We start from the raw sequence: 13,918 nt of genomic DNA, 5'->3' as shown, positions 1-13,918 counted from the left end.
GATGGAAGCTCTCTGTCACTCAAACAAACAAAACTGCTTCTGCATGCATGGGGCTCAAGTCTGGGTTTTGAAAATTCCTTCCTTCTTTCCCTTCCTGTCATCTGACAAGCTGAGCGCCAGAGACAGGCAGAGACAGAGACAGAGACAGAGAGAGACACAGAGGCAGAGAGAGAGAGAGAGAGAGAGAGAGAGAGAGACAGACTGCCTTCACATATCTTTTGTTACAATCTACTGTGATAACTGATTGTGGTGAATCTCTTCTTGTGTCTATCTATAAATTAAACTTTACGTAGGCACACACATTTAGGAAAAAGCAGAGTATACATAGGGTTCAGTAGCAACCACAGTTTCCGGCACGCACAGGTGGTCTCGGAATGTATTTCCCATGGATAAGGAGCGCCTACTGTATATTAACCTGAACCAGGCTAAAAGATCAGAGAGCGGCTTAGAGGTGAAGTGCGTTTAAAATCTGCCACTTCCTAGCTGGGGGAAGCATGCATGACACGGTCCACCGAGACTCGGCTTCCCCCCTGCAGCAGTTGGGAGGCACGGAGCTGCCCTGGCTGGGCTGGCCCCCAGAGAGGGCAGAGGAGACAGGGTGTGTGATGTGCCTTGCAGAAATCTCCCAATCTGGTTTTGGGTGGATGCACACTGGTCCCCGGGAACTCACGGTGCAGGCTGACCCAGCACTCCCAGGCCTTGCCCATCTGCTCCCAGCACTTGTCTCCCTGGCGAGGACACAGCGCCTACCTGATGAGCTCCACGGTTTCCGAGTACATGGTGTAGGGAGATTTGGACTCCATGGGGCCTTGTTCCATCGCATTTCCACATTCAATAAACGACAAGGCCGCTTCGGCATAGTTCAGGGCCTTCCCAAACTTCTCCACCTGGTTAAGAGAGAGGGAGAGCGCAGTGCCTTGGGTAAGGATCACTTGAATACAGTAGCACTACCACAGAGCTTATACACTTTCTTTGGGAAACCTGACTAGTGAGTTCCAAAATCCCATCAATGGAACCAAGAAGACAAACAGTGAGGACACAGTGACCAGTCTTCCGGCATCTGGTTTCACTTTCCAGCGTTTCAGTCACTTGGGTCAAGACTTCAGTCTGGAGTACTAAATGGAGAATTCCAGAAATAAACCATTTGTAACGTTTAAATAACTTTTTTTTTTTTTTTTGACAGGCAGAGTGGACAGTGAGAGAGAGAGACAGAGAGAGAAAGGTCTTCCTTTGCCGTTGGATCACCCTCCAATGGCCGCCGCTGCAGCCGGCGCACCGCGCTGATCCGATGGCAGGAGCCAGGAGCCAGGTGCTTTTCCTGGTCTCCCATGGGGTGCAGGGCCCAAGCACCTGGGCCATCCTCCACTGCACTCCCTGGCCATAGCAGAGAGCTGGTCTGGAAGAGGGGCAACCGGGACAGAATCCGGCGCCCCAACCGGGACTAGAACCCGGTGTGCCGGCGCCGCAAGGTGGAGGATTAGCCTATTGAGCCACGGCGCCGGCTCACGTTTAAATAACTTTTATCATGGCCTATTGTTACACACGTTCTATTTTATTAGTTACTGTTGCTACCATCTTATTGTATCTAATTTACACACTGAACTTTATCATGGAGCAAACATACCTAACAAAGCAGTTTTAGCCATCCACTGGGGATGGCTGGGAACATTTCTCCCATGGATAATGGGTGGGGATGGGGCACTACACTTCCTTCTCTATAGTTGTTTCTCAACTGGTTGCTGGTTTAAGGTGAGTCGAGTGTTACATACAGAATCATACCAAATCTAGGTTGCAACGGCCAATCAACACAGCATAGAATGTCATGGCTTCTCTCATTTCTGCTTTCCTACTTCTAATGACTCCATGTCCCTCCAGGCTATGCTAAATATACATGGAAGTTGAACGGTCTGGTTCCATGAAAGAGTTTCCATACTTATTTTTTTTGCATCTCCCACTTTGGCTGGTCCAGGGCCCTGGCTAGAATCTTTTGTCTTACTTATGACATCTGTATATCCTTCCCCTTCACTTTGTGTTTTCCCCTTAACAGTCTGGCCCCCACTTGAGAGTGAGAGTGAAGTGTGTGGGGGGGAGGAGGTAAAAGTCAAGACACTGTTTTTGGTTTACCAGAATGGGGCACACACATTGAAAACAAGTAATAAAAATAATTTTTGGATCATCTACAGCTGGCTAAATTTATGTTAGTTTTTCCCTACATCAGAAAGGACAATTGTGAGTCAGCTTTATATATATATATATATATATATATATATATTTTTTTTTTTTTTTTTTGACAGGCAGAGTGGATAGTGAGAGAGAGAGACAGAGAGAAAGGTCTTCCTTTGCCGTTGGTTCACCCTCCAATGGCCGCCGCGGCCGGCGCGCTGCGGCCGGCGCACCGCGCTGATCCGATGGCAGGAGCCAGGAGCTAGGTGCTTTTCCTGGTCTCCCATGGGGTGCAGGGCCCAAGCACCTGGGCCATCCTCCACTGCACTCCCTGGCCACAGCAGAGAGCTGGCCTGGAAGAGGGGCAACCGGGACAGAATCCGGCGCCCCGACCGGGACTAGAACCCGGTGTGCCGGCGCCGCTAGGCGGAGGATTAGCCTAGTGAGCCGCGGCGCCGGCCGTCAGCTTTATATTCTTAAGTTCCATAAACCTAAACTTACATATATAATTCTTGGTTCCATACATTGCTACTCTTTGTGGTTAATTACTCTAACTTCGGACTGCAAAAAAAAAAAAAAAAATCACTCCAATTTCTAAATAATTCATTCATCAACCAAAAAAAAAATCAAACCAAACCAAACCAGCGACACAATACTCTAATTATTACTCTTGGCCTTGTTGCTAAAAAAGCAAAACAAAGTTTCATTAGTGATGACACCTTAGAAGAGAAAGAGGGCAAAACTCCTTTTCATGAGCAAATCAAATTTTTAAAAATACCTTAGGCATGTCAAGCAGGCTATAAAGTAATGCTTTTTGGCTAACATCTTCAGATTCAGGAGATGACTTGATTTAATAAGTATTTCCTGAAGCCCTTCACGTGCACCTGCCACACAAAAAGCTCCTTCCAGGAACATGTAACGTGCTTGGAGAGAGGAGACTGGGGAGAGCTTGCAAAACACCAGCGAGGAGTCCAGTGCAGATGACGTGGTGGCAAGGGAGCAAGTGATGGAGGCGCCAGACAGGCCTCAGAGAGGAGACCGGGAAATGACGCTGGGGAGGCCTGGGGTGACTGGCTGGATTGGGGGTATGAAAGTGACAGAGACCGCGTGAGAGAGCATGTGTGAGCATGTGCGTGAGTGCGAATTTAGCAGGTGCAAAGCTGGCTGGCATGAGCAAGGGCGTGCGTAGAGGCTGGCGCATGATCAGTCTGGCCGGCCCAGGGGTCTCGCTCCTGGGAAATAAATTGGAAAGGTGGGCCTGAATGGATAGTTCTGTTAAACCTTGGATGATGGGCTTGAGCAGAAACGCTCATGGTGCTCGGAACTTCAGGCCTGTTCTCCAACAGGAGCCAAGCACCCACCTCTCCAGGGAACCGGTGCTCCCCATCAGGCTGTGGGACTGTGTGGACTACTCTCCCTCCCACTCGGCGCCTGTGTTTTCTGACACTCAGCGGTTACTTCCCTTGCATCCCCATGTAGCTTGATAGTGGTACGAGTCAAAGTTGGAAGCATGACAGTGGGAGAGTGGTACTGTTACGGTTTCAACACCTTCACCACTGGAGTAATGACAATACTATGCTGAAAGTCATTCCTACTGCCTTATTCCTCTCCAGCCTTCTGATCTCATTTATGGATACTGGAATGACAAGGTAGGAAGGAGACCCCTGGAATGAGACATTACGATGGAAAAACCTTATAATGTCTATTCTTGCTTGAAAGCTTCAAGTTTTCTAAAGCAAGAGATTATCCAAGAAAGCCAAGTTATTCATTGAAAATATCAAATGCTGGTGACTTTAGGGTGCTCCATGCAGGTAACAGTTTCCGTGCTGTTGAGTTCAAAGCAAGCTTTCCTCTTCCAGATACACACGAGGAACACGAGGCTTTCAGAGAAAAGAACTTGATCTTGGGATTGAGCCAAAGGACGGCCATGTTAACAAGAGACAAAAATACAAATCTAGATTTAAAATAATAATCTACCAGGCTGGCATTGTGGTGTAGTGGGTAAAGCCACCACCTGCACCACTGGCATGCCATGTGGGCACCAATTCGAGTCCTGGTTACTCTACTTCCAATCCAGTTCCCAGCCAATGCACCTGGGAAAGCAGCGGAAGGTGGCCCAAGTACTTGGGCCCTTGCACACATGTAGGAGACCTGGAAGAAGATCCTGGCTCCTGGCTTCAGCACGGTCCAGCATTATGGCCATCCGGGGAGTGAACCAGTGGATGGAAGATCTCTGTCTCTCCCACTCTCTCTGTGATTCTGACTTTCAAAATAAATACATAAACAAATTTTTAAAATCTATCTGTTTATCTAAGAGGGAGAGAGGGAGAGACAGAGGACGGAAGGATGGAGGGAGGCAGGCAGAGAGAGAGAGAGAGAGAGAGCGAGCGAGTGAGCTCCCTCATCTGCTGCTCTACTCCCTGAATGTCCGCAATGGCTAGAGCCAGAAATTCAATCCAGGGCTCCCACATGGATGGCAGGAACTAAATTACTTAAGTCATCTTCCCAGGAAGCTAGAGTCTTGAGATGAAGTCAGACAGTGAACCCAGGTCCTCCCTTATGGGACACAGGCATTTTTTTTTTTTTTAGATTTTATTTATTTATTTGAAAGATAGAATAAGAGACAGAGGGAGAGGCAGAGAGGAAGGTCTTCCATCTGCTGGTTCACTTCCCAAATGGCTGCAACAGCTGGAACTGAGTTAATCTGAAGCCAGGAGCCAGGAGCTTCTTCCAGGTCTCCCACATAGGTGCAGGGCCCCAAGCACTTGGGCCATCTTCTACTGCTTTCCCAGGCCATAGCAGAGAGCTGGATTGAAAGAAGACCAGCTGGGACATGAACTGGTGTCCACATGGGATGCAGGTATAGGCTTAACTTACTACAACACAGTGTGGTCCCTGGGATAGAGGCATCTTAACCAGCATGTTAATCACTAGGCTAAATGTCCACTTTTAGATTTTCTTTTTTTTTTTTTAAAGGAAAAGAATACTACCACCCATTGAGTCCATTGGCTCTAGTGACTCTTCAAACCAGACTAAATTGAAATACTCATTTATCCAGGGCTTTCTCCTAGTCAGGCATTGTTGGTTGAAGTCACAATTTATTGGGCGATGAGCGGTTGATTGTACAAACATTTCTCCATTTAACAGACCCAGCCATCCTTGTAATAGATTTTATAATTACCCAGCTCTATTGCCCCCGTGATGGAGCTTCAGCACAGAGTTCGGAAGATCTTACCATTGCATCTGCTTTATGTTTCATCCGTTTAGCTTCCTGCATAAAATAATCGGCACTGCGAGGCCTACAAGGAGAATGAGATTAAATGTCATTATTGCTTAAGCACGAGATATTTAGGAAATATTTTCCTTTCAAACTTAAAGCACAATTGAAAAGCTCTGCTCAATATGGAATCAACTTTTTTGCATTTCCAACATTACTGCCTATATGTAAAATACTACATATTTTTCTCTTAACAATTCAAAACACACTCAATACATGCAATCCCCTTTTACAGAGGCTTTAACATGGCCCTCCAGTGTCTACTTTGTGATTGTTTTTTGATAGTACAGCTAAGGAAACAAGTGAAACCAGGTAAGAAGCTTTATTTCACACGATGTTTACACAAAACAACCTCCTTTTACTGTAAAGCCGGTAACTATGTCTTGTAATAACTGGGTGGCTGTAGTTGAGTGAGAGTGTATCCTTATGAGAGTGTCATCTCCATGCATGAACGGCAACTAGCATTTTATGGATATTTATTTAATTATTTTCAACCTGCACAGTGAGTAACGGTGTGTGATTACAATGCAGTCGTAATGAAGTTAATTGTCAAATGATATCTACCTTGTAACAACGCAAACACAGCGTGTATTCTCCTGAGTGCTGATTAGCTGCCTGGTAAACATTAACAGCAGACGTGTGCATCATTAAAGCAACAACCCTGGCCAGTGCTCTTTTGGGAGATGAAGGTAATTTATCCAGAGACTGATCTGAGTGTGTGTGTGTGTGTGTGTGTGTGTGTGTGTGATGACCCCAACTCATACTAAGCTACTCACCAGACAACATCTTTAAATGAGTAGTCTGATGGATTGCTTTTTAAAAAAAGCTACATCTTTTAGGTGCCATCAGCATAAACTATTTTTGTATTATGGGTCTTTACGTAATCAAAAACTTGACCCACGCATGAATATCCAACAGGAGCCAAGGCAATTAATGACACTAATTGCAGACTGTTTGACCTACTGTGGCTTGCTTATTTTGAATAGCCTTATTACTAATGGGTCTTCACCTTACTATAATGCTGGGTAGTCAGAGCATCCCTTTATCCAAAGAGATACAAATGCTTAGAAAAACAAGGCAAACTCTAACAATGGCATTGTGCTTAATCAAACAAATAAGCAAATCAGAATCAAAGCCAATAATTCATTTCAAGTCAAAACCTCAGCACAGCAGCCGGCACTGTGGCATGGCAGGTTAAGCCACCACTTGCAAACACTGGCATCTTCTATGAGCACCCAGTTTGAGTGCCCACTGCTCCACTTTCGATCCGGCTTCCTGCTCGTGCATCTGTGAAAGTATCAGGAGATGGCCCGAGTGCTTGAGCCCCAGGACCCACATGAGAGACCCGGGTAGAGTTCCAGGGTGTTTTTTTCCATCTGTACCCAGATGTTGACTAAGTTGTCTTGGATTCCAAATCTGGCACTTTCCATTCATTTCACTGTTATCGTTGCCTTTTTTTTTTTTTTTTTTTTGGGTAATAAGGTTCATTTTTTAGTGCTTCAAATTCCTAACCATATTGAGTAGAAAATGCAGAGTTCTCATAAACCTGCCCCCATCAACCTCCTGCACCAGAGAGGTGCATTTGTTACAATCAAAGAACCCACATGGATACACCATCATCGCCCGAGTCTACAATTCACATAAGCATCACTCTCATTCTCGAGTGTCCTATGGGTTTGAACCACCACTGCCACGGCCCAGAGTCTGTGTTAGCTGCAGGCCGGGGTGAGCAGGCGGAGCTGGGACTCTAACGAGCACTGTGACAGGGGATGCGGTCGTCCCGAGCGGCATCTCGGCTGCTGCACGGAATGCCTGGGTTGCACCTCTGCGTCACAGCCCAGTGCGGAAGCACAGGCCCATCTCCAGCACAGCCCAGATCTGACTCTCAGCTTCAGATGGGGCCTGCAGTCTGTCCATTCGGGAGAGGAATTTGGGTCAATTTATACATCTCTTCCTGTTGCCAAGTGCTTGTGATTTTTTTTGTTTTGCCTTTATTCTTCTGTTTTCTCCACGGCCACATCTACCCCCAAGCCCTTCTTCACTGGCTTCTACTCTGCCTGCCTCCACAATCGGTCCTGAGCAATGTTTGCAGCTTCTGCTCCAACGCCATCCTTCTCACAGATGTCAGATCAGTCTCCAGGGTCCAGGCGGCCAAATCTCAGTTGAGGTCCCCAACAATCCTGCTGCTTAACCATATCACTTATTGATCAAGGACCTTCAAAACTACAAGCAGGCCCGTTTCCTTGCTATCCCGCCAACTCGCCATGCCCATCACAGAAGCTCTGCTCAAGCTCTTCCGAGCCTGGGACGTCCTGCGGCGTGCTCATCGTGTGCTCACCGAGTGCCGCCTTTGCGCGCCCCGTGAACGGCACTGGATTCGTTCTGAGCTCAGCAAAGAGTGCTTCTTTCCGACGGGGGCAGCAACGCGACCAATGAGCCAGAGAGTGTCTCCATGGCAACTTGAAATTCTCCACATCATTATCTGCTCCACGCTCTACTATAGAAGTTGGGTCATTTTTTTTTTTTTTTTTTTTTTGCTTGCCCTGTTCTGTAGACCTTGCCACTAATAGATTGTCATTTCAAACGCATTTCGTTTTCACGAAAGGATTCTCTTGGTAATAAGCCATGGCATTTTAGCTCTCACTAGCCTTTTAAGTCACCCTCGTGGATGGCAGGGGCTCGTGAACCCTAACGCGGGTTCTTTAATCAGGGTTGCTTTCAGCTGCGGCATTTGCATGCCTTTTTTTAAACCTGATATGAAGGCTGAGTCACAAACTCTCACAGCAGCGCACCTGGCTATGTGACATCTCATTTTCTGTCTCCATCACAGCAGTTCCAATAGTAACCTGAGACCGGAAGGAAGGAAAAGGTAGCATCTGGTGGTCATTTACGAACATATTGTTAGAATTCTGTGCCTGTAACGGAGGGCTCACTCCACTAAGCCACTGACGAGTGCCTGGTGGGCTCATTTTCTGCTTTCAGTGCTACCTAATGCCACGCTCCTAGATTAGACCATTACAAAGCCATTGGGACCCAAGGGACACTCCCCAGCTTGGCCAGCACTGCACGGATGCAGGCTACCGTGAACACATCATTTCCCACAGCGACATGCGAGTCAGAAGGAAGAGCAAACTTGTTACCACTGCGGCAGTCACGGAATGTAATTCAGCAAACATGCCAACATAAAACCCTATTAACTCAGTTTTGTGAACATGTTTTCCACTCTACCTTACTTTTTTTTTAAGTAGAAAACCTAGAGCTATTTTTTTTTGTCTGTAATAAAATCCTTCACTCACATTGTTTTGCACAGTGCTGGCACTTCAGGATGAAATATGAATGAAACTAATAAATGTTCAATTACACTTCATACACCTTTCTGGCTCTGTATCTTGGGCTCTTAGGGAATGGGGCTTGAGTGATCTCAAGGCCACACCTTCACCACCTGTATCTTTGTCACAAGAGCTGTCTGCAACAAAAGCCATCAGAACACTGGATTGGAAGCAAAGGTTTCTTTTCGTCCCCTTGCCCACAACTCCCACCTACAAACGGCCTTGGTTCTGAGCAAAAGGGTGCAGGCTCCCCAGCATCTCTTCCGCCTGGGAGTACTGAGGCAACCAGGCTCTTTGTTCTGCTCTGTGGCTGTGATGGAGCGGGATGGGCTCCCAGGGAGAGGCTGGCGGGCTCCTTTCTGTATTTCCCACCTCTGTCTGTGAGAGCCAGCCTGTTTTGTGAAAACTAGCAGGATGAGACGGCTCTGTGCGTCTGAGCAAACAGCTTCCTGGGCGCCATGGACTCCTGGATTTTTTTTGGGGGGGAAACTGAAATCCCAATCAGCACGTAGTTAACGGTACTCCAGGTGAATCCATCGTCCTTGGATGATGGGTCTGATGTTGTCTTGTGAATCCAGGAGGTTTCACCTTGTCCAAACTTGGAGGTATGGAGTCTTTAAAGAGTTCATAGAAAACGCGCATCATGAAGAAACTATGCATGAAGATAGAGATATAGATATGTGTGTGTGTGTGTGTGTGTGTGCGAGAGAGAGAGAGAGAGAGAGAGAGAGAGAGAGAGAGAGAGAGAAGAATCTCCCATCTGATGATTTATTCCTCAAATGCTTGCAAGAGCCAGAGTTGGGCCAGGCTGAAACCAGGAGCCCGGATCTCAATCCAGTCTATGTGGGTAGCAAGGATCCAGCTACTTGAGCCATCTCCTGCTGCCTCCCAGGGCCTGCACTGGCAGGAAGCTGGAATTGGGAGTGGAGCCCATGCATTCTGGTACAGGATGCAGGTATCCAAAGAGGCACCTTAAGTGCTGTGCAGAATGTCTGCCCAGATTTCAACAAATATGTTTTAGCAGCAAAATAAACTCATATGTTAATTTCATTTTCCACAAGCTTTTTCAAATTTCCTATAGTAGGATGTATAAGAAGTCATTCTGTTTTTTTTTTTTTTGAAGTATTTTTCCCCACATTTTTATACTATTAAAAAATACATACACGTAAGAAGTCATTCTTTAAAAAATTTTTTTAACTCATTTCATTTGTTTGAAAGGTAGAGAGGTAACTGGAAGAGTGATGGCGGAACTCAGATCAGAGGTCCTGGGTGCTGGTGCTGGCTTGCAGGTACTCGGCGTGGAAGCAGATGGATTGCGTTCAGGCAGCAAGGATTCAAACACAGCTTTGGTTTTCCCAACACTGATACTGGTTGGGGCCCCGGAGTCCCTGGACCCTCGCCACTCAGAGGCAGGGGGAGTGGTTCACTGTGATTCTCACAGACCCTGGGCTTCTGTAGACATCCCGTCCATTCCCTCGGTCATGCCCAATTAGACTGTTCTTCTCCGGGTGAGACATTTCAAGTTAATTTTTACAAACCCCTGAAAAACTCAGACTTCACTCAGGGAGAAGTGAATGTCCTTGTGCCCTGCCAGCCAAGACCCCTTCTTGATTTTTCTTTCTTGCTTTCTTTGGTTTGAACAGAATAAGGCCCCGGCCGCAAGACAAAGATTTCATGATGGAAACAAGTGCATAGATAAGAAAGGCTTGCTAAGGGTCCCCTGGGGAAAAGCACACGGTGGGGTCCAGGTCTGAAGGGGCTGGGAAGGGGAGACTCTCAGAACAAGGCCTGGGCCCTCCCCGGGCTGGGGGCGCCAGCCTGGCTCTCGGACGCCTATGCAGGGATTTTGGTCCGTGTCCTCTGACCAAATCATACCGCCAAGAGAGCTGACCTTTTCACACTCAGGAATCTTCCCATCCTCTATAAATTAAACTCCTTTTAGCTAGGAGACTGCTGTACATAACTGCATTACAAATGCCCACTCCAGGCCACGCTTCCCAAGCCCTGGCCCCCGGCGTCTCGTGGCTGATGGAGGAGTCTCTTCTCGGCGTTGTTGTCATCGTCGGGAGATCAGGAGGCTGGGCTCCTTGGTGTCACGGGGACAGATGGCGTGTTTGGTGGCTCGGCTGCACAGGGGCTGACGGTGACTGACAGTGAGCAGTGGGCAGCCCTGGCACAGGGAGCTCTCTGGCTTCTCAACACAGCAGTCAGCTGGTGGGAACAAGGCGCTTCCTTCTCCGGCTAAGGATGTCACTGCTCAGGACTTCCGCATCAAGGCATTCACAAAACACTCGCTCCCTCTCCATTTCTCCTGGTCAAGAACTCCCTGTCACTAATTATGACACCAGTCATATACGGCTTGTGGCTTCGCACTCATGGGATCAATTTCCAGGCTCGGAGCTGGATCAAGTGCTGTCACTCATTGACATAGATTCTTACAAGTTTTTTTTTCCCCTCCAAACCAAAGTTTGGTAATCACACCAGCGCCACCTTAACAGTGTTGTGCATCTGCTAGATGCCATGGGTTGGGGTGGGAGTGGGTTGGGGGGGGGACACGCGCAGTCCCACTGCCACCAATCTGAGCCCGCAACTCCACACCACCACACTGACCTGGGTCACATTTCTTTTTTTATTTGACAGGCAAAGTTAGACAATGAGAAGGAGACCGACAGAGAGAAAAGTCTTCCTTCCATTGGTTCACCCCCCAAATGGCCGCTATGGCCAGCGCTGCGCCGATCCAAAGGCAGGAGCCAGGTGCTTCCTCCTGGTCTCCCATGGGGTGCAGGGCCCAAGCACCTGGGCCATCCTCCACTGCCCTCCCGGGCCACAGCAGAGAGCTGGACTGGAAGAGGAGCAACCAGGACTAGAACCCGGCACCCATATGGGATGCTGGTGCCGCAGGTGGAGGATTAACCAAATAAGCCATGGCGCCGACCCCCTGGGTCACATTTTTAAAATGAGTGCTATTCCCTTCACTCCCCGTCTGCACCCAAAAGGCACAATACTGGTTGTGCTTGGTCAGGAACGCAGGAAAAGAGGTTTGGAAGCTGACAGTAGTACAAGTACTCTCCTAGTATAAGAACAGAGGAACGCGCAGGCAGCCCACCCTGGGAATGCTATTTATACTTCAGCCCGGCTCATTCAGCACTTGTGACTGAGCGCCCACTGGATTCAGCTGTTGTCGGGACCGCGTGTTTACCGAGTCATTAACGAGTATTTATAATACAAAAAGATGGGTTTACTTAAAAAAAAAAAAAAACAACACAATGACATGATGCCGTTTGAAAAATGAAATGACAGGATGGCATCTGTTACTTGTTGGAGCACTGTAACCAGATTTCCATCAAGTCTAAATTATTCTGGGGCTAATTATCTGGTCCTGCCTTCCCCCAGTGGCCTCTCTGCTAACGCCACTGCGTGTTGACACCCTCGGGAAGGAGAAGGGAAGAGAAGTGACAGGAGCCCAGATTCTCCTCTGACAAAGTGTCGCTGCCGGGGAAGCTGGGTTAGACTGGGGGAGGGGTGAGGTGGGGGGGTGCTGAGACTGGGATGAAGGGCGGGGGGAGGGCATAGGGTGGTTGAAATTTACTGATCCCAGGAAATTTTCCTTGGGCCATCAGACAAGGGCCGCCTCTCTGCTGTAAACAACTGTGAAGTAACTGATCTTGGCTCTGGCCCCGTCTCCCGGCACCTAGTTTGTGCTCAGTACCCACCAACTGAAGCTTGGAGACATTTTGCAGGATTTTAGGCCACTCTGGCCTCTTGAGGATAGCTTAGTTTTATTGTCTAAAGGAAGATACTGGGGGCTGGCACTGTGGCACAGCGGGTTAATGCCCTGGCCTGAAGCGCTGGCATCCCATAAGGGCACTGGTTCAAGATCCGGCTGTTCCACTTCTGATTCAGCTCTCTGCTATGGCCTGGAAAAGCAGTGGAGGATGGCCCAAGTCCTTGGGCCCCTGCATCCACATGGGAGACCCGGAAGAAGCTCCTGGCTCCTGCCTTCGGATTGGTGCAGCTCTGGCTGTTGCGGCCAATCCTGGAGTGAACCATCAGATGGAAGACCTCTCTCTCTCTCTCTCTCTGCCTCTCCTCTGTGTAACTCTGGCTTTCAAATAAATAAATAAAATCTTAAAAAAAAAAGAAGGGAAGAGACTATGCCCAGTTTTGCAGGATTTTCCCACAACTTTTTCAGCGCAATGGTTGAGGGTCTCCCCGAGTTGTTTCTCTTAACTGTGACCAATTTCCAATCGACTGGGATGCAGGGCACCGGGAAGCAGCTCTCTCTCCATATGATGGAACTGTGAGAGCGCTTTTCTCTTTTATCTAGATCCATACACGGAGAAACAATTTTATTATAGCTGTCAGCCAGGAAAAAACACATTATCTGTATTGCTAATGGAGAGAACCAATGACACCGAGATTCGCTGATATGGAGAGTGATGCACTTACGGCAGGCTCAGCCCAGCATGCTGAGAAACGTGTCTTTTAGGGAATGGCCCGAGACCTGCAGATGGGATTACACCCATGTCGCTGCGGCTGCTTCTCACTGAGCTCTCAGATCCACAGCCTAGAAACTGCATCTCGTTTTTCCATGCACTGGTTTTCTTTTCTTTTCAATACACCAAGCTCTTCAAACCATCCACTGAAGTTGCGGGGTTTGAGCCCCCTCTGCTTGGTCACAGGGTTAGGGAGGTTTGGGCTTCCAAATACAAGCTCCCCCTTGGCATTTCTAGAAGCGTCTTTAACCCCCACTACCTAACCCTAATATCACAAATGCAGCTGGCCAAGTGATTCTGCGCTCATTCCAAGCCCTCCCTGGGGATTAATTACCCCCCCCCCCCCCACTGCTTCTGGGGTGGTGGGGAAGATGAAGGAGGGGAGGGGGTGAGGGCCAGGAGCCTGTGGGGTGGGGTGTGTGGTCCAGCTGCAGCAGCCATGGGAAGTGGAGGACAACACATGTCCTCCTGGGCCACCCTTGAACTTTCCGAAATCCAATTATCCTGGAATATGTTCATTAAAGGAAACAAACAGACAAAAAATGTGGTTTTGGCTTTCCGCCCTCAAATTCTGCACCCTAATGAGCTCACCCATGTCCAAGGACTACTTGGAACCACGCCTTAGTACTCTCACTCCTCAGCGGAGTCGGCAG

General features: G+C 48.2%; 1 protein-coding gene across 5 annotated transcripts in view; it reads right to left on the bottom strand.

Moving 5' to 3' along the window:
* AFF3 (ALF transcription elongation factor 3) overlaps nt 1–13,918 on the bottom strand; it is a 598,192-nt gene that overhangs the window by 17,950 nt on the left and 566,324 nt on the right. For all 5 annotated transcript variants that reach the window (XM_051842640.2, XM_051842639.2, XM_051842642.2 and 2 more), the window contains 2 exons: nt 5,399–5,462; nt 751–887 (listed from right to left, as the gene is read on the bottom strand). In XM_051842640.2, the coding sequence (XP_051698600.2) occupies nt 751–887; nt 5,399–5,462 (201 nt within the window). The remainder of the gene's footprint in view (nt 1–750; nt 888–5,398; nt 5,463–13,918) is intronic.

The sequence above is a fragment of the Oryctolagus cuniculus genome, chromosome 2 (assembly GCF_964237555.1).
Source record: "Oryctolagus cuniculus chromosome 2, mOryCun1.1, whole genome shotgun sequence".
NCBI lineage: Eukaryota > Metazoa > Chordata > Mammalia > Lagomorpha > Leporidae > Oryctolagus > Oryctolagus cuniculus.
The sequence above is the reverse complement of the archived record's forward strand: the minus strand, read 5'-3'. Positions and strand labels throughout refer to the sequence as shown.